General features: G+C 44.1%; 1 protein-coding gene across 3 annotated transcripts in view; it reads right to left on the reverse strand.

Annotated features, from left to right (window-relative positions):
* Positions 1-12,843, reverse strand: part of Ces5a (carboxylesterase 5A) — a 27,786-nt gene extending 14,943 nt beyond the window's left edge. For 2 of the 3 annotated variants that reach the window (XM_055621238.1, XM_055621236.1), the window contains exons 1-7: positions 12,771-12,843; positions 11,621-11,825; positions 8,693-8,831; positions 6,728-6,861; positions 4,764-4,917; positions 2,536-2,640; positions 872-976 (exon numbers count right to left, since the gene is read on the reverse strand). In XM_055621238.1, the coding sequence (XP_055477213.1) occupies positions 872-976; positions 2,536-2,640; positions 4,764-4,917; positions 6,728-6,861; positions 8,693-8,831; positions 11,621-11,825; positions 12,771-12,843 (915 nt within the window). Of the gene's footprint in view, positions 1-871; positions 977-2,535; positions 2,641-4,763; positions 4,918-6,727; positions 6,862-8,692; positions 8,832-11,620; positions 11,826-12,758 lie in introns of all 3 variants that reach the window. The other variant, XM_055621237.1, reaches the window with a different exon arrangement.
* Between the last annotated feature and the right edge of the window lie 6,006 nt (positions 12,844-18,849).

The raw sequence follows: 18,849 nt of genomic DNA on the forward strand, positions 1-18,849 counted from the left end.
GTGTGTGTGTGTGTGTGTGTGTGTGTGTGTGTGTGTGTGTGTGTGTGTGATATTGAAAGCTGGGGCATGCACATGCCACAGTGTTTGTGTGGAGGCCAGAGGACCCCCTGTGTGGAATTGTTTTCTCCTTTCATCTTTAGGTAGGTTCTGGGCATTGAAACGGGTCGTCAGACTTTAAACACTATTTTTGGATGAGCATTCTCACTGGCCCTGATCATGTTTTCTTTTTTTTTGGGGGGGGGTGTCTTTTTTCGTGAATTAGATAGAAGGGGCCATACAAGAGCTTACAATGGTGCATCACTATTACCCACTTTAAGACTCCAGAAAGCAAATATTCTACACATGCCGAGTAGCTATGAGCATGAGTCTGATAAGTAACGATCTTACTCATTCAAGGACCAGCAGAGCCTCAAGACTGGAAGGTCCATTAAAACCAACAGTCCAGCTACCATCTGATGGTGGAAATACACCAGTGCCGGCCACACCTTGGTCGGATGCCTACAGCAGGAGGCATCTCTCTGCCCATTCCTTTGCAGGAAATTGAGATTTGAGAATATTTTGTCACAACAAGAAAACAAAAATTACTTCTAGTCATAACCCTCAGCCCTTGCTCTTGACTTGAGCTTCAGGGCCATGTGGCACAAGCATGGCCCTCTTCTCAGGGTGATGCCTTCAATGTCCAAGCAACAGCCCAACCTGAGTGATTTTCCTATCCCACCATGTCCTTTAAGTCATTTGTAAGAGTCCAAATCCCCACATCATTCAGATACTGACCTTCTCTTGTCAAAGTCTCCAATCAAAACAAACGAAAGGGATAGAATGTTCAGCTTCTACTGAGCTACCCACCTCCAGCTTCACCCTTCCTCCTCACCTGGCCAAGCATCAGCAACTCCTTGGAAGACTTTTCTCTCAGGCACTTCAGCAAAGCCTGGGAGTCTGACACATTGCTATCACAGCAGTCGGCAACCACCTGCAACTGTTGACAGAGAAGGCAGGCAGACAGTGGTACCGAATGCACCCAGGAACACTAAAGTCTGGAAAGTGCCCTCACCACCAGCCACAGGTGGTCTGTCTGTGTGAGGTCCAGCATGCAACTTGACTCTGTAGGTCCCTGCTGCTACCCTGACGTTAGCTTTTTGGCAACCACTAGCTGACTCCAGTGGCTGCCAGAGCTGGGAGAAAGGGGTTACCATTGTATTGGAATCAGGGTTCCCTCGTAGCTGCTGATATACCAGTCCTGTGGACTTAGCTACAACTTGCCATGAGGTTCTGATCTTGGGGTGCTCAATAGAGCTGGAACCTCAAGAGTGAGGAATAGCTTTATACACTCCAGTCATCAGCCAGGGCAGGACCTGGGATTTTACCTGTACTGATTAAGCATCAGCCCCACATGGCTAGAAATCTCTAGGTCCTTTATCTCTAAAGATATTAATATTACTTTTTTTCATTTCACAATTACAATTTTGCATTTGCTTCTGTTTACTTTTTTCTCTCATTTGAGGCTCAAGTCCTGCATTCTCTAGGACGTCGCTCCAGTCCACTGCAATGTCCACAATGCTGCACACAGGGCCAGCATATAGAGTCTACGTGGGACTTCTAGTAATATCCTCTGCAACAAAAACATCGTGGTCTTCTCTAGTGTGTCTACTTTCTCCACTGATAAAGCTATGAGTCCTGATACAGCACCGAGAGGCCACGTGAACTCAATAAATGCTTTGGGGGTAAAAGTAGCTTTGTATTGAGTGTTACCAAAATCCATATTCATCTATCCTGAGGCTAGTTCATAATTGTATGACACTATTTACGCTTTGGGGGGTGCTATTTTCTACATCATGTTTAAGAAAATGTACCGTATGAACTCAATGAAGGGTTTCACAAGTGTAGTCCCAGATACTCTAGAGACTGAGATAGAAGGATCTCCTCAGCCTAGACATTTGAGAGCAGCCTAGGCAACATAGTGAGATATTCACCTCCAGAAAAAGAAGGAAGGAAGGCAGGAAGGAGGGAGAGAGGGAGGAAAAGAAATTAAAAATGCAGCACTAGATGAATAATTTTCAGAGGCTGACAAATCTCTGGGATACGCACCCCCTTCATTCCCTAAACTTCATTGGCTACTGCATCCTACCCCAAAGAGCTGCAAATAGCCTCAGACTCTTTCTCAACATTGAACCCTAGGGTAGCATGGCAGGCACAGATCAACTGCTCAGAATAACTGGGACTGGCTTGTGCTCCCACAAAAATTATTTAAGAGCTATAACACCCATGTGCACACTCAGACACAACAGTAATGTTGCATTGTGTGACTGGGCTCCTTCCCTCTGACGTGTGTACGTACACAGTTGGGCACAACGCTAATGCTGTGCTGTGTAACTGGACCCTTTCCTGTTGGACAGGCCTTCCAGACAGGCACAAAACTGCCCTTGGCCTAGCATCAGGTTCTTTGTACACGGTCAGTAAGGAAATCTAAGCATATGATGAGAAGCCAGAAGGCCTGTGGCTTTGGGGGAAAAGGACAGATATGGACAGTGTACCCACATCATGTTTCAGGTCATCGTCAAAGCTCCTCAGGCTGGGGATGATGGCCACTCCACTCTGCATGATGGCTCTGTGGAATAAGCCCTTGCTCAAAGGAGACAGAACCTGAAAGGAGAATGTAGGAGACACAGCAGCAGTTATCCCAGAACCACACCTTTCGTACATGCCATCCATCCGTTTCTTAAAGACAGCATACAGGAGGCTCCTTCAGGATCCAAGCTTTGGGCTGAAGAGCCCTGCTTGGGAGTTTAAGGACTAGCTATAGAGGCTTAAATGGGTTATTTCACCTCTGTGAGTCCCCATTTATTTATTATTATTTTCTGTTTTTAAGATAGGGTCTTACTCTGTATTCCAGGCTCCCTCCACCCTTCCGCTTCAGCCTCTGAGTGCCAGGATTACAGGCATGTACCTCCACGATTGGCTTCAGGAACATTTAGTCAACATTTCTGACATGGCTCCTAGTGCCTTTAGTTCCTTCATCCTAGCAAGTCACTTAATATTCCCAGGCATCAGTTTATTCCTCTGAAACACTGTAGCAAAACTGTATCCATGTCATAGATCTGTTTAGTTAGAGTGGGAGCAGTAATGAATATGAGTGATCACTCATTGTCTGGTCAAGCTCACATATAAAGCCACACATATAAAGTGGATTAGCACAGTCCTCTTTAGAAGGTGACATTGTAAACATAGTTACCTTGAGTAGTTGGGCAATACAGCAGAAACCCTCTTAACCCACTACTATGTAACTGACCTCTAATTAACACGTTAATTCATGTCAGGGAAATGCTGACCACTCGGGGACAGTCATTTTCTAGCACATTCATGCATTTCAATTTGCATCAGTCTATTGCCAAAAGCCATATAAGTGTTCTCAAAGTTGTATTGTCAGCTGCACTTGTTTTGTATGGTAACTATACAATCAAGAGAATATCATGCAGACCAGTGGACTTCAAACATGAAAAGACAGCATTGTGTCTAGGGAAAAATTGATAAAGATGGGTTGCTAAAAAATACCAAAATTGCTGTCAAATTTGGTGTGGGTAAGAGTGAAATCTTTGAGAGAAAACTGTGAAAACCTGCTATGCTGTTGTGATAGTGTAAGAGCAGTTTCTTAAAAGCTACTTTGCAGGCTTCAAGCTACTTTGGCGATATGTTTAAATGGATGCTAACCATAAAAATTCTCATATACTGTACTTAAAGGCAATGAGTTCTGCAGCTGATCTACACAAAAGGACACAAGCCCAAATTTTGGGCAGCAGACCATCTGTAAAAAGACAATGCCTGTACCCAGCTTTCAATGAGACATGGACACTCTGTGTGTGCATCTACATGCCTTTCGTTATTCTTGCTTTAGCTGAGTTTTTCTAGTGAATGATATTATTGTTTGTGTGACTCTCCTAAGAAAGTCCAGATGCTGAATGCTTCCTCTCCAGGATGGCAGTATTGGAAGACAGTGTGAAACCTGTAAAAGAGGAACCAAGGAGGAGTCCCTGATCTTGGGAAGGACTAAAGTAGTTCTCAGAAAAGAGTGGTAATAAAATGAGTAGCCCCAACTGCAACATCTCTCTCTGCTTCGTGGTTCAAGGTATGATGCTCTCCCTTCATGGGTTCCCACGGTGTGATGCCACCGCTACCCTGTGTTTGAGAGAAAGAGAGAGAGAAGGAAGGAGAGAGAGACCGCTACAAATAAGTGTTTACCAGTCCTAATGACTAGATTGGATAGATTCAATGCTACAAACAAAGAAATTTTCCCCCTCAAATTTTCACTCCTTATGTGACCTTAGGAATTTACCTAAGCCCTCCTGGTGACCGCTGTCATGTCCACGAAATAAAACTGTGTCCCAGACTCAAAAATTAGCCGTGAAGCAATTTGTATTCTTTAAAATGTTTGTGTTGTTCTACTCCGGTTGACTACTCCATACCATATAGATATGAGTAGCACAAATTGAACTCAGTGTGTTATTCAAAACAAAAATGACATGAAGTTTGTGAAGTTGGATCTTGGTGTTTAGGAGAGAAGTAAGGGAATGAATGTGATTAAAACGCATTGCATGCACAGATAAAATTCTGAAAGAGTTGATAAAAGTGTCTTTTTTAACTCTAAGGAAATAAAAAAAATGTTATATGTATTCAAGGTAAGAGCAGCAACCAAATAGAGGTGACATCTCTTGTCTTTATGATTATTAACCACCCGCACCCCCAGCCAAGTAATAGTGCAGAAAACTCACGAGGCTAGAAATGCTTATGGCTCCCGCTGAGCCACCAAAGATGGTCACAGAGTCAGGGTTTCCACCGAAGAACTTGATGTTCTCCTTGACCCACTGCAAGGCAGCGAGCTGGTCCTGGAAGGCCCAATTCCCAGGGGCATGCTGGTCCCGTGTGCTGGGGTGAAAGGCAAAGTGGGAGATCTTCATTAGCTACTGTGTGTCCTGCGGTCCCATAGCTCTCTGTCAGGCGAGAGCTGGCAGAACATTGAGAACCAGAGTCCTACAGGAGCTGAGGACACCAGGCTTAGTCCTCACTTTCTGGGATTTCCTCAACAATGGTGGAAGTTCTGTACTCCAGAAAAGTATACACACAATATTGTATGTTTGCTGTTAGGGTGTTTTGGGCTCCCCTTAATACATGGATGCCTGAAAAATTCTACTCCTATCTCTGCCACTAGAGCCAGGCCTTCCTGGACAAAGAAATTCCAATGAATGACACAACCCCCTTAATTGTCTAAATAGCAACAATAAAGGCAGTGCCCAAAGCAGCAGGTATGCCCAACATGGCCACAAAGAGCGTACCACTAATACTCTCAGAAGCTTAGCCGGCTCTTGAGACAAACCATTCCAGACATTGTCCAGTTAGCCTCTCTGGGTTTTCTTGCCCTGCTACAAAAAGGTTGACCTCTAGAAACTGCATTGCTTGGGCTTCAGAATGTGTCAGGAAGTACAAAGAGAGAAAGACTGGACTATACAACCATCACGCCATGTTCTTTCCATGGTGAGCAGAGAGGATTAGGCAGCGGTAAACTAACCCCATGACCACAGCTTGTGCCAGCTCCTCTCAGATAAATCTGTGAGCACGGCATCATGATAACTCATCCCGTTCAAATAGACTGTGAAGTTCAGGCAAAGAGATATTACATCTCCTTCCCAGAAAGATCTAGAAAGAATTAGGATTCAATGATTCCGGCTTAAGAATCCACACTACTAAACACACCCCATGCACCTATCAACTTAACGTTCACTCCATGGTGGGTCTCACAATGGTTCCCACTCCTCCCTGAAGGAGAGCAATCTCCTGGTGATTATCAAACTCTCTAGCTGTAGCACAGGCTTCGTTGCTTGGCCATCATTATCTGGGTGGCCTTGGGCCAGACGTTTAACCACTTGGCCACAAATTCCTCATGAAACTAAGGATATCAATAGTACCCACTCTACAGGACTGCTGGAAAGATAGACACCAGGCACACTGCATTGCACTTGCTACCTCTTGTTTTTATGATTCAACCCTCCATACAGTCAATAAGACACCAGTAGCCTCCTTACTGGCCTCGCAATTTCTTATTGTAGAGCCGTCAAGCATGGTCTATCCGCTAGTCTCTTCTAAAGTATTCTTCCCAGTGCACTTCTCTGAGTGGGATACTTCTAGGACCCTCAGTCTTCAAAAGATAAAGTTGCAAAATCCATGAACACCATGGCATTCAACTCCCTGCCCAATCAAGCCTGTCCCAGAGTATTGGATTCATACAATTCCAGGTCATAGCACTAGGCTCCATTTCTGTCTGTCTCCTTTGCACCCTATTGGACATGTGAAAGCCTTCTACCAAACGGTATGTCAACAGAGAGATGAGCACCATCTTCAGGCCGGCCCTCGATGCTTTCTTCATAGCTGGTCAAATGCAGGTTGAGAGCATCTGCATCAGAGCTGAAAGATGGAAGGGTCTTAGGGCCCTGGTTGACCATGTGCAAAGACATCTATTCCTCAGGGGCACAAACTTGGACAGCCCTTGATGAGAAAGAGGTCTTCTTAAACTGCTAGGATTTGAGGGGTTTCATGTCGATGTGTTAAATTGCTTTACTAATCAGGATCTAGGTTACTCAATGCCACTGAATGTTCATGCCTCCTAAAGGAGCTGGCCACCACCCACAGCTACCACAGGGGCTTCCGTGGTCTGGAGTGTCATTCACCAGAAGAGACTCACGTGAAGAAGCCAAATATCCCTAGGCGGTACTGAATGGTCACAATCAATACATCCTCATAGGCAGCCAGGGCAGACCCATCAAAGATGGAGGCTGAGCCAGTCTCAAAGCCACCTCCTGGTATCCACACCATGACCTGCGAAGACAGAATCACCCCCAGTCAATCTGCTTGTTGGATTATTACTATTATTTAACCGAGGAAAATATAAATGTCTCACTCTTCTTTGTAAGTGGGCTCCAATGTCTTGCCTTTTCAATAGGCCCAGGATTAAGCATATACACTCCTGACACCTGAGTAAGCACATTGGGTTGGCTGAAGGAACACAGACAGGATTCTCAAACTCCCTGGGGTTGGTTCCTCTGACCCCTGACTCAAGTAAAAGTTGTAAAGAGTATAAATATCTCAGGAGGTTTCTGTGGGGTCCAAAGAAGAGTCTACAGTTAAAGCTTTTAAAACAGTGTTGACTCAGTTCAAATGCTTAGAGACTGGGAACTGAAGGCCATGGAGCCTGTGGCCCACAGGGAACCATTGTAAGGCTCCATAAGAGCAAAAGCTGTGATGTTAAAACTGTCAACTTCACAGGCTCTAGAGCAGTGGTCTAATGATTCTCTTACAGAGGTCACCTAAGCCCATCAGAAAACACAGAGATTTACATTACTATTCACAACAGTAGCAAAATTAGAGTTATGAAGTAGAAATGAAAATAATTTTATGGTTGGTGGTCACAGCATTAGGAAGGCTAAGAACCACTGCTCTAGAGTCCCCTAAGAGATATGCCTCCAGGTGAGCGTGTGAGTGATTGCCTAGGTTAGGTTAGCTTCCAGGAATAGTTGTGAAAGACTATCTACATTAGGACAATGGAGTCCTGGGCTGAACTGAAAGAAGCAAACCAGGTGAGCGCTGGCATTCATTTCTCTGGTTCTGGCTGTGGATAAAGTGTGACCGCTCTGGTCTGCAGAGCCTGTGACATCTCTGCCATGATAGACGGGACCCTTAGAACTGTGAGCCAAAATCAATTCTTTCTCCCAAAAGTTGATTTTTGTCTAAGATGTCAGCTGAAGAGGTTTCTTTGGCTTTTTTTTTTTAATTGTCAGCAAAAAAGGAGCAGAAAGGAAATGTATAGAAACATTCCCTTGTTCAGGAAATATTAGGACCAATGAACACAAAATACTATTCAAATGGTATTGTCACTACTTTCATAGTCCATAATAAAGCCCATCTCTTTCTCCAGCTCGCTATTTGAGACCTTAGCCCTTGAGTCAGAAAAAGAGAAGAGAGCCATGCAGAAAAACACTGGCTTTGTGTAGAGCAATCATGTGTGCCCTCCTTGTGCCTCAGCTTCCTCATCTCTTGCACACTGCATTTAAATGACACAGTGCCCAGTGCCTGGTGCACAGTAAGTACCTGGCAAATATTGCTGCCATAGCACTGTGAAAGGTTCTATCATTGCAGAGACATGCTGAAAGAGGGGGTGTGGCTAAAACACAGATAAAAAAAAAAAAAAAAAAAAAAAAACTTCCTTCCTTCATGCTACACAGTTCCTTATGTTCTTAAATGAAGTCCTTGACATTAGTACCTGGCTGTGCAATTAGGTAAGGGAAGGTGAATGATTCCATTATACTCTTTTAAAGGGGGTTCTCAAACTCAAAAAACAACCACAATCTTTTTAAAATGTATCGTTTTCTAAGTTGCACAGACAATTTTAACTCTTACCAGAGAGGGGGAAAAAACAAAATGAAATGAAAATTGAAAGTTAAATTACTACCATTAAAATATCCAACAGTCACAATGGTAGAGGGCAGCTTCCATTATGATTAAAACAAAACAAAACAAACAACAACAAAAGTTACTTGTGTGATGGAATTCTCCTCTTACCCAATAAGAGGCTAAGTCTAACTCTAGATGCCCCACATCCAGTTGGTTCCTAGGCCTGCTAGCAGCTCCTCGGTGCAGCAGGCAGCCTTACCAGGAGACTGGAGCCATCATTGGCGTGGGCTGGAGCATAAATGTTCAGGTACAGGCAGTCCTCTGACACTCCGAGTTTAGGGTAATGCACTTTGAGCATGCTCTGGTATGTGAAGAGCCACCCTGAGCTCTGAAAGCACCTGGGAGGGAGGGAGGGAGAGGGGGAGAGGTAAGAAGGGGGATAGGGAAGGGGAGGAGAAGGGGCAGGAAAGTGATGTGAAAGGGAAATGAGAGAGAGGGAGAGAGAGAGAGGGAGAAAGAAAGAAAGAAAGAAAGAAAGAAAGAAAGAAAGAAAGAAAGAAAGAAAGAAAGAAAGAAAGAGAGAGATAATCTTTCCAGCATCTATGCCAGCATGCCTTCCAGTTCTTGGGACAGAGGGAGGGCCCAGCCATCCTTTTAAACAAAGAGGCATGTACAGAATCTGATTGTGCCCTGTCCCCTTCTTTCAGAAGCAAGCAAAGAAACTAACAAATGATGATTTCCTTTAATTCAGTTCCTGGGTAGCAGAGCTCAGTTCTAAAATAGTTTATGCCCACCACTGAGTTGCTCAGAAAAGGTTTTCTCCCAGTGGTTTCTCTGCTATACCCAGAGGAACAAAGGGATCTTTCTGCAGCCTCCACTCCAAGAACCCAGATAGGTAAAGAAAGACTTCTGCACCCAGGCTTTTCACAAGCTATCTCTGCCTGGACTACTTCTTCCTGTGTGTTCTGGTTCCCAATCCTCCCTTGCTTTCAGATTGGGTGCAAATACCCCTTTTCCAAGAAGCCTTCTATGATTTCACAGAGTGACCACAGCTCTTCTTCAGAAACACCCACAGAGTGTGTGTTATGCCCTAGAACTTTCCCTAGGCTTGTATGTGCTATTATCATCTTCTCCAGCTCGATTATGAGCAGCTAAACAAGCCTGTGAGTCTAGAGTAATCAATTCTGCACCTCCCAGTCCCTGGCACAGAGTCTGGCACACACGAAGAATGGGAACATACTACATTTGATCTTACCCAAAGGGAAAAGAAGTGGTTTAAGCATATGTGTGGATGTTTATGCCACACTTAAGTACTCTGTTATTATTGATTGTTTTCTTGGTAGAGGAGTGGGCAGAACAATGAGAAACCACCACTGAAATATGTTTCTTCTTGGGTGTTTATGCTCCTGGCTCCTTTGGTACGTTGTCATTCATAAATTCAGGCCTCACTGCTTTCCACAGGGGCATGCCTGAGCTGTTCTCAAAACTGAGCTAGCTAGCTCTCTGCTCTTTCTGAGTTGTCTTCCCTGACCCCTGGTGGTTGCTTTGACTCCTTACATTTTAATTATCAATCATTTTTCTCTGCCCTCCATTATTACTGGTCTACATGCTTCTTGAGGGAGGCCGTGATGACAGTTCCCAACACACACAATGATCTTCTGTTTTTATCATCTTTATAACATTAAAAAATCAATAAGAAACCAGAAATCCATAGAAACCAGAAATCCATAGAAACCAGAAAGCAAATGCTGAGTTTTGATCTTTATCTGGGTAAGCTTCCTGTGGGCCAGTACTTGAGATGTTTGGGTGTGTAGGTGAATTGCCATAGTGTCATAGGGGCACATATCCATGTATTCTATGGTTGGGGGATGGTGTAAGGCAGGATAGGTAAGGTAGGAATACATTTTCAATTTACAATGTCTTACAAAATCATAATCCCTTTGTAAACTGAAGAATCTCATTAGTTCACTGTGGAAATGCCCAAGACCTAATGATATCAGATTCTGGAGTTGGTTCTGAATGAGTTGAACAAATAAACAAATAAATAAACCAACTAATGACTTTTGTCATATTGTTTCCAGCCCACATGTGAGCCGCATGAAGTCATCTTTTTCGGTCCTGGTTCCAAGGTACTCTATAAAGCCTGGACCCCTAATGCCTAGAAGCCAAGTGACCAACCTAAGAACTTCACAAAGGAACTGGACATCCTCGGGGATCTTCAAGTCTCACTATCCCACACAACATTCTATCACTCTTCCACAACTAACTTGGTGACTAGCCTTGAAACTCTTCACTGGCTGGGAGCTGCTTGCCTCCCAAGCCTCTTGTGTCACTGAGGCCTCTGCGATGGGTAATAATCATTGTCAACCAGACTGAAATTGCAATCTCCTAGGCTGTGACTTACGGGCTCAGGTCTCACAGTGAAGAAAAGAGAGGAGAGGAGCCTGTTTTCTGCTTCCTCATTTGCCCAGACGTGAGGAGTCCCAGCTTCAGTCTCCTGCAGCCACAGACTCTGCTGTGCCTGCCCTACAATGATGAATTATATCTCAACTATGGACCAAGCTATGAACCAAACTCTGCCCTTCTTCCCTTAAGTTGTTTCCTGTCAGAATTTGGGCACAAAGACTAGAAGAGTGACTAAGGCTGCAGCCATGCTGTCAGCACACAGGCATTTATGGAGTTCTCACTGTGGGCCTAGCCTTGCCTTAGACACAACTGAGTTAAGCATGTACAAACAAACACACACACACACACACACACACACACACACACACACACACAAACACGTGTGCGCTCTCACTGTGGTTCTGCTCTCTAAAACCCTAATCCAGACTGACCACAAAGGTTAGCCCAGGGTAATGGGTCACACAGAAACACATTGCACTTCTTATACCTGTTCGGGGCCTGGAACCCCAGGTATCTTTCAGATCACTCAAATTCTTGGCCTATGCTCTGAAGAGTCTGATTCTGGAAGTTTAGAACAGATCAGGGAAGAGGTACATATATAACAACCCTCCAACAACTCTGCTGGGCAGCCAGCAGGGGAGCCCTAAGTCACATAAACACTCACCTGAGGTTCTCCCACTTCCATGTCCCTTCCCTCTCCTCTGCCCCTGGGCTTCATGACCTACATTCTCCCTCAACAGTAACTCCCAGTTCCTGGAGACACAAGCCACCTGAGACTTACAGATCGGGATAGGTAGTGGCTTCTCGCAAATCATTCCAGGGGATTGCAGGCTGTGGACTGGAAAACCGCAGTGGTCCCAGGGGGGGTGCAGCAAAGGGGATCCCAAGGAACACATTCACTGGTTCAAGTCTGCCCAGCACGGTGGCTTGCTTCCCCTGCACCCATCCCAGCCTGGTATACCTTTTCAGCTCTTCAGTCACAGACCCTGGAGAAACACAAGGCAGGACCGAGGATGAGATGGTTGGAAAGAGAAAGACGATCAGCCATTCTGGGGCTCTTTGTCCACTCAGAGGCCATAGTAGCTGGGACCCTCTTGTTAAACAAGGTCCTCTCCTTTCAGGATTGTTTGCAAGAATACCACCACAGAGGCTGCCTCAGTTGCTGCTGAAAGTCCACCACCACACCCAACAACTTGGGGAGGCGATTCTCTTCTAACCAAAGTTATCCCTTTCTTTGGAACTTGTGGATGCCAGGACCCTGCCATATTGATTGCTGAGTCCCCTACACTATCCATTACCACAAAACCACCACATGTCAGTCATTGTCTGAAGTTGCCAGATGGCTATATTTTTATAACCAAATAAACTACCTTTAAATTTTATCCTAGAAGACTCCTGAGCAATGATAGCTACAGAGTTGTGGTTTGGATGAGTTTGGCAGTTGCCTTGGCTACATATGAAAATGAATGTGTACCAGTGAGAATGTAAAAGGAAAATGCTCATGATAATGGCAGCTGAAATCAGCTCCTCCACATCCAAGAGTTGGGTTCACAGGCATGTAAGCATCTTGAGTTTTGCAGAGTATAAGGTCTTGAATTCCTTACCTGGCAGGACCCAGGCATCTTGGCATCACCTGCTCTGTCATTTGGGCAAGTCTTGTCTCCACAGGCAACACCTTAGAGTACAGGCTCCAGTCCACATGTCTCCCCAGTGCCCAGGATAGTGCCTTTCTTTAGAGGGTGTAAAGAACTCAAGGTCTACACACCACTCCATGGGTCCCCCAAGACCTCAGGGAAAGAGGTTCATTTCCCCTGCTAGAAAAGCCTACACTGTCAAGGTAGCACAGCCAAAGTGGCCTAAGGTACTGGATTAAGAAAACCCTACCCATCTCCCACAGCCTGAGCAACCTCATCTCCCACCAGCCATCTTACCCCTGATGATGGCTGCAAAGATCCAGATGACCCAGATTAGGGCCTGTCCTGGGTGCACCCGATCCCCACTCATCTGGTTGGCCAGCCTGAACTGTCTGGATGTCCACAGGTGCTTCTGGCCTCAGAGAACTTCACAAAGGGATCAGGCAGTGTTTCCCGTGAGTGGACAGGTGCTGGACAGGCAAAACACAGGACCCAGAGAAATCAAGAATAACATCAAGGCAAAATTTTCAGAGAATTAGCCAAGCAGGACTTTCCTGTTCTGATTTACATAGGAAGCAGGTAATGATTAACACTTGTGCTGAGAAAATCATCTTAATAGACTTCATGCTCACAGGATGACAGAAGTTAAAAAGACTCTTAGGGTCCACTAAGCTAGGGTTCTTACATACAGATGTCCCATAGGTCAGACATTCTCTTTGCTGTAATAAAACACCCAACCTAAAGAAGTTGTGGATGAGGGAGGGGGCTACAGCTGGGATACAAAGTGAATAAAACTGTAATTAATATAAAAATTTAAAATTTGGAAAAAAACGTTGTGGAAAGGTTTGTTTGAGCTTACAGTTTCAGAGGGTTTATGGCAGATATGTGTGATGGTGGGACGTTTTACCACAACAAGTAGGAGGTAGAGAAAGGGACACAGGAAGAGGCCAGAGACAAGACAACCCCAATGAGCTGCCCTAAGTGGATCACTTCCTCCTGCTGTCCCTTCTCCAAAACTTCCATAATTTCTAAAGAATAGCACAACCAGCCGGCAACACCTGATCCTGTAGGAGATACTTTATATTCAAACTATAACAGGTGCCCACAGAAGCCAAAAAGGCTGCAAACTTGCAGTGGATGGCGGCGACTAAGAGAGAGGCAAAAAGGCACCGTTAGGACTATGGCAAACTGAACGCAGTATGTGTTGCTGAAGTTACAGTGTTTTCTCAGCTTCAGTACACGTGTCTTATGGCAGTGTTGAAGGTCAAGTTTTTTAAATACAGTTTCAATCTCTAAAAAAATGAATGTTCTGTACTCAGCATAGCATTTTTGTTTTTCTGGTTTGAATTGTATCTTGGAGTCAGCCCTCTGTAATTGGGACCTGGACCCAGGTTTTCTGGTCTATACACCCAGGAAGAGGTCTAGAGAGGTAAAGTTACAGTACTCATGCCACCAGGAGCTGTCTGCCGCATTCCCGTTGCTTAGCACAATTCTTGTAAGTACAGGCTCTGGGAAGAGGCTGGTGGGTCCTGGCAATCCAGAACCAGGAACAACCCCACCCACATCTCTGGCTTCATACCTCACCAAGTCAAAGGCCTCAAATGGGGTTTCCCAAGTGTGTGACAATTGGACTGCTATTTGGTAAAAAGGCACCCCCCCCCCCCCGCCCATCACCTCAAGATTTGGGTACCGGGCACTATGATTTAAAAGCCATAACAGCAGATTTGGGAAGTGTCCATCTAATGCACGATGGATTTCTGGGTAGTTGCTTCATAGCATTCATATCGTGAATCATGAGCAAGTATTATATTCCTGCTAGATACAGAATTCTGCTCAAGAAACAGGAAAGGATTTTCTCAAGATCAGAGCTAGGGACTGGCAGATATGCTTTGCTCAAACCAGGCACTCCATAAATCTGTGAGTGTCTGAATTACTCCAGCGGGTCCCCTTCTTCCTGCTCCCAACTCCACTGCTATGAACTGCTGATTCGCCACAAAAAGTACAGAAAAACCGTGAAATCTGTGTCAGTTTAATTCCTGCCTCAGCAAAAATCTTTTATGTTTTGAGTTAACATTAAGAATCTCTTGGGGCTGGAGTGATTTTTCAGCAGCTAAGAGCAATATTGCTCTTGCAGCAGACCTGAGTTCAGTTCCCAGCACCCTCATTAAGTCACTCCCAACTGCCTGTGACTCTGTTTCCAAGAAATTCCATTCCCTCTGACCTCCACAGGCACCTATACACACAATGCAAATAAATTCATGTAAGCATGCACACAGACACATAAATAAAAATACTAAATAATGATATATATGTATCCCTTGTGTGTGTATGTGTGTGTGCGCGTGTGTGTGTGTGTGTGTGTGTGTGTGTGTGTGTGTGTCTGTGTGTGTAGGCCCCAGCCAGGGAGGCAGATCAATGTTTTTTTGAGCTATCATCAGAGATGCTTCCTCCTGTAGCAGATGGGAGTAAATACAGAGAGCCACAGACAGACAGTATGTTGAGAATGAGATGTCTCCATGAAATCTCTCCCCTCAAGGCTCAGGGGATCCAGGGTATAAGAGCCAGGGGGATGGAGGACAGCAAGATCGAAGCTCAGATGACCTCAGGAGACAAAGGCAGCATGTGCATGGCCTGTATGATTCTGCACCAGTTGGGACACATGCTCCATCTCTAACCCAAAAGTTATCTCCAATTGGTAACCACTTGCAAATGAAAGTTTAGTTTCCTCCAAGGCAGTCTCACTGGGGAAACAAACTAATCTTAAGGGTGGGCTGCATGCCAGCAGTAGACGGCCAACAGAAAATGAACTCAATAGCATCTTGGAGGTTCCTTGTCTCATAATGTTGTGTCTGGGCTCTTCCTTTTTAAAATTTTTATCTTATTAATTTTAATTTAACTTTATATATTTTCTTCTCTCTTCTTACCTTCCAGGTTCTTCGTGAACATATTGTGATTTCTAATTTAGTGTTTTTATGGGATTTCTGAATGTGCAAATGGGTGGGCCTCTATTTCTTGTGCCTTCTCTTGAGCTCTTTTCTTTCCATTTGTTTGTTTTATCCAATTCTGGTGTATTAGCTTTGTTCTATCTTCTATTTTATTTTTTTATATTTTATAGTACCCCATAGAAGCTTGTTTATTTTCTAATGAGAAACAGAAAAGGGGTGGACCCAGATGGAAGGGGAGGTGAGGAAGAGCTGGGAGAATAGAGAGACGGGAAATAATAAAGTAATAAAGATATATTATGTGAGACCAAAAATCTATATTAAAAAGGGGAATATGTATGTAAATGAAATAGAAATATTCAAATTTTCCCCGAAATCAGTGACGAAGAGTGGACATTAGTCTCTATGTAGACTGGGAGTTTAGAACTATAAACTGGAGCTAAGGAGTGAAAAGATATTTATATGAAAACCTGGCTATTCAAACTGCCCATCTTTGAGGCGACCATAGCCTGTTGGGATGTGTAGATGAAAGAGTGGAAATTTCCAAGCCATTCCCAGCTTGCCCAAGAGGCTCACTTTTCTGTATGAGACACAGCACATTTAAACAGCCTAATAAATGCTCACAAGCACGTTGGCTGCTGACGGGATCCACAAGCCATTTTAAGGGCTATATTTTTTTACTGATGTGTGTTTGTTTTTCATCTCAGTGGTGTTCACATGCTATTTCAACGTGTGTACACAGGGTATTAACTGTAGCCAGAATACCTTTATAGCTTTGTCGACATCAAAGCATTTTGCTCAAATTTGATTCAGCAGTAGGTTGGACAATAGTGTTTATTCAATTAGAATCTAAGTCTGAGTCCTGCCCATATACTGGTCTTCAAAAAACAATAAAGAAGAATATGACTTTTGCCCCATGCTTGTCAAAGCAGGCCCTTCCTGTTCTAGCAGCCCTGTGCAGCTAAATGTTCTTGCCCATGGCCTTACAACTCTTAATGAAAACCTGGATTCTACTTTGATTCTCTCTCAGAATGAAAAGTGTCTGTCTTAGATAGGGTTTCCATTGCTGTGGGAAAAAAAAAACACTATAATCACAACAACTCTTATAAAAGAAAACATTTAATTGGAGCTAGCTTATAGTTTCAGAGATTTAGTCCTTATCATCATGGAAGGAAGCATGACAGCATGCAGGCAGACGTGCTAGGGAAGGAGCTGAAAGTTCTACATCTCGATGCAAAGAAGGGGACTGTGTTTTACACTGAGTGTAGCCTGAGCATCTTTTAAGAGACCTCAAAGCCCCTATAGTGGCACACTTCTTCCAGCAAGGCCACACCTCCTACTAGTGCCACTCCCTATGGGCCAAGCATTCAAACACATGAGTCTATGAGGATCATACCTATTCAAGCCACCACAGTGTTCTTGAACAAATCCTTGTTCTCCTTTGAGCCTCAGTTTCCCAATATTATGAATGATGACAGCTTTGCAGACATTTAATGATTATATGTCCCAGAATCACAAGCATGAGTGAGGTTTCCAGGATCTCCTGTGAGACCACAGAATCTTACAAAGAAACAGATAAATTCACACTATGAAAGAGGAAGGTTGCTGACAGACAGGTGACTAGCTTTGAAGGCACAAATTTGGCCACCTCAAAAGTAATGTGAGCTAAGATGAGGGCCAATGAGGCTCTGCAATGGCTTGCCAGCTCCTTTGATCATTGTCTTTTCTGGTCCTCATGAGTGGCCACCGCAAGGATGCTCCATGTCTGGATGTCTGTAGCCACCTCTATCCAATCAAAAGCCAGTAGTTCACTCTTTGAATTTTTAAAGTGGCTTCATGTGTACTATCTTATTATCACACGGGGAACACCTATGACTGTCTCAGCTGTCCCTTACCATATGCCAGAGAACAAGGACCCTAGATCCATTTATAGAAAACTATGTAGGTACCAGTCCTGAATGCTTCATATCTATTATAAAATTCCTATCTTGTATACAAGGAAATTGAGGCTCTGTGTGGCAGCATGATTTGCCCAATATCACAATCCTGGGAAGAAACACATGTAGGCCTTGAAACTATCTTCCTTGCCTCTTAGCAGCAAACTCTTATAGTTTTGGAGAGAATGGAATCAGAAACGAGGAAGAATAAAACCAGGAAGGACAGACTGTCTTCCCTTTCTGTTTGGCTACAATCAATTAACCTTTTTAGTTGACACAACCTCCTTGGTTCTAGATGTTCTCCTCAGGAGCACAGACCAGTGACCCCAAGAGATATTCACCTTCCACCGCCTCTGTTTTTCTCATGGCTCCACTGAAACCCTGAGGGAGAAAACCCAGATGAGAGCTAAGATCTCAGTCAGACTCAGATCAAAACATGTATAAATATGTCTTTACTCAAGTGAGATGTATCTACAGGGCTGTTAAAGCACCGAGAGCAACCCTCCGTGACAGGTCCACCGAAGCAAGGAGGGATCTGGAGGCGTTCTACACACTTCTCAGAGGACCCGAGACCTGGAGAAGTTGGGTTCTCATTGCTGACACCTAACAGTCTCTATAATCTGCCTCCCTTTTTTGGTTCTTTCTCTTCCTGCTGCTTTCTCCTTCCTAGGATTTGTCCCCACAGCCTTGTCTCAGGTTCTGCTTTCATAAAATAAAATTATGTTAGTTGGTACTAAAAGCACTGAGAAGGAAGACCCCAATGAAATTATGAAATCTGATTACTTGATAGTCCAACAGCATCACAATACTAAGACTTGTGGGTTAGGAAGACTTCCCAATGAAAGGGCAGTGTGTGAGAGCACTGAACTCAACCGTACAGATAAAGAAGCAATGCAGTTTGAAGTGTGGTCCATCTTGAATAAGAATAACCTGAGGTACAGACACACCTAACTTCTGGACATTGGTAAATGAAGTGGGTTTCCCAGAAGCCTGGAAAGAGGCAAGTAGAAAAAAAAAAAAAAAACATGACTTAGAGATTTGATCTTCCTCAAACATGCAGATCCAGCTTAGGAAATGAGTCCAACTGTGTAGAGCTGTGTCTCATGTTGAGGAAACATTGATTACTGTGGTGGTCAGTTTTAATTATCAACTTGACATAATCTGAAAAGACCTGGGAGAGGGACTTCTGTGAACATGTATGAGAGGTTATCTTAATTGTCTTAATTGATAGGGCAATACCTACCCACTGTGGTCAGTAGCATTCCTCAGGCTTGAGATGAATGGTAGCAGATGTCTTGAGGGATGTTACATAAATCCCTTTGGACCCCTCTGCCTTCATTTGAAGTCTTACAAACCCTTTTATGGAAACACAGACTCACTTCATGCTGATAAATTCTGTCTCAGTCTTTGTCATGCAGTTTTTCTTTCCCTGATGATTAGCTTTGCATTGTTAAATCTTCATAAAATGCTATGGAATTTGTTCTTTTGTTACTCCAT

This window comes from Psammomys obesus, unplaced genomic scaffold (assembly GCF_907164565.1).
Source record: "Psammomys obesus unplaced genomic scaffold, mPsaObe1.curated_primary_1811, whole genome shotgun sequence".
Taxonomy (NCBI): Eukaryota; Metazoa; Chordata; class Mammalia; order Rodentia; family Muridae; genus Psammomys; species Psammomys obesus.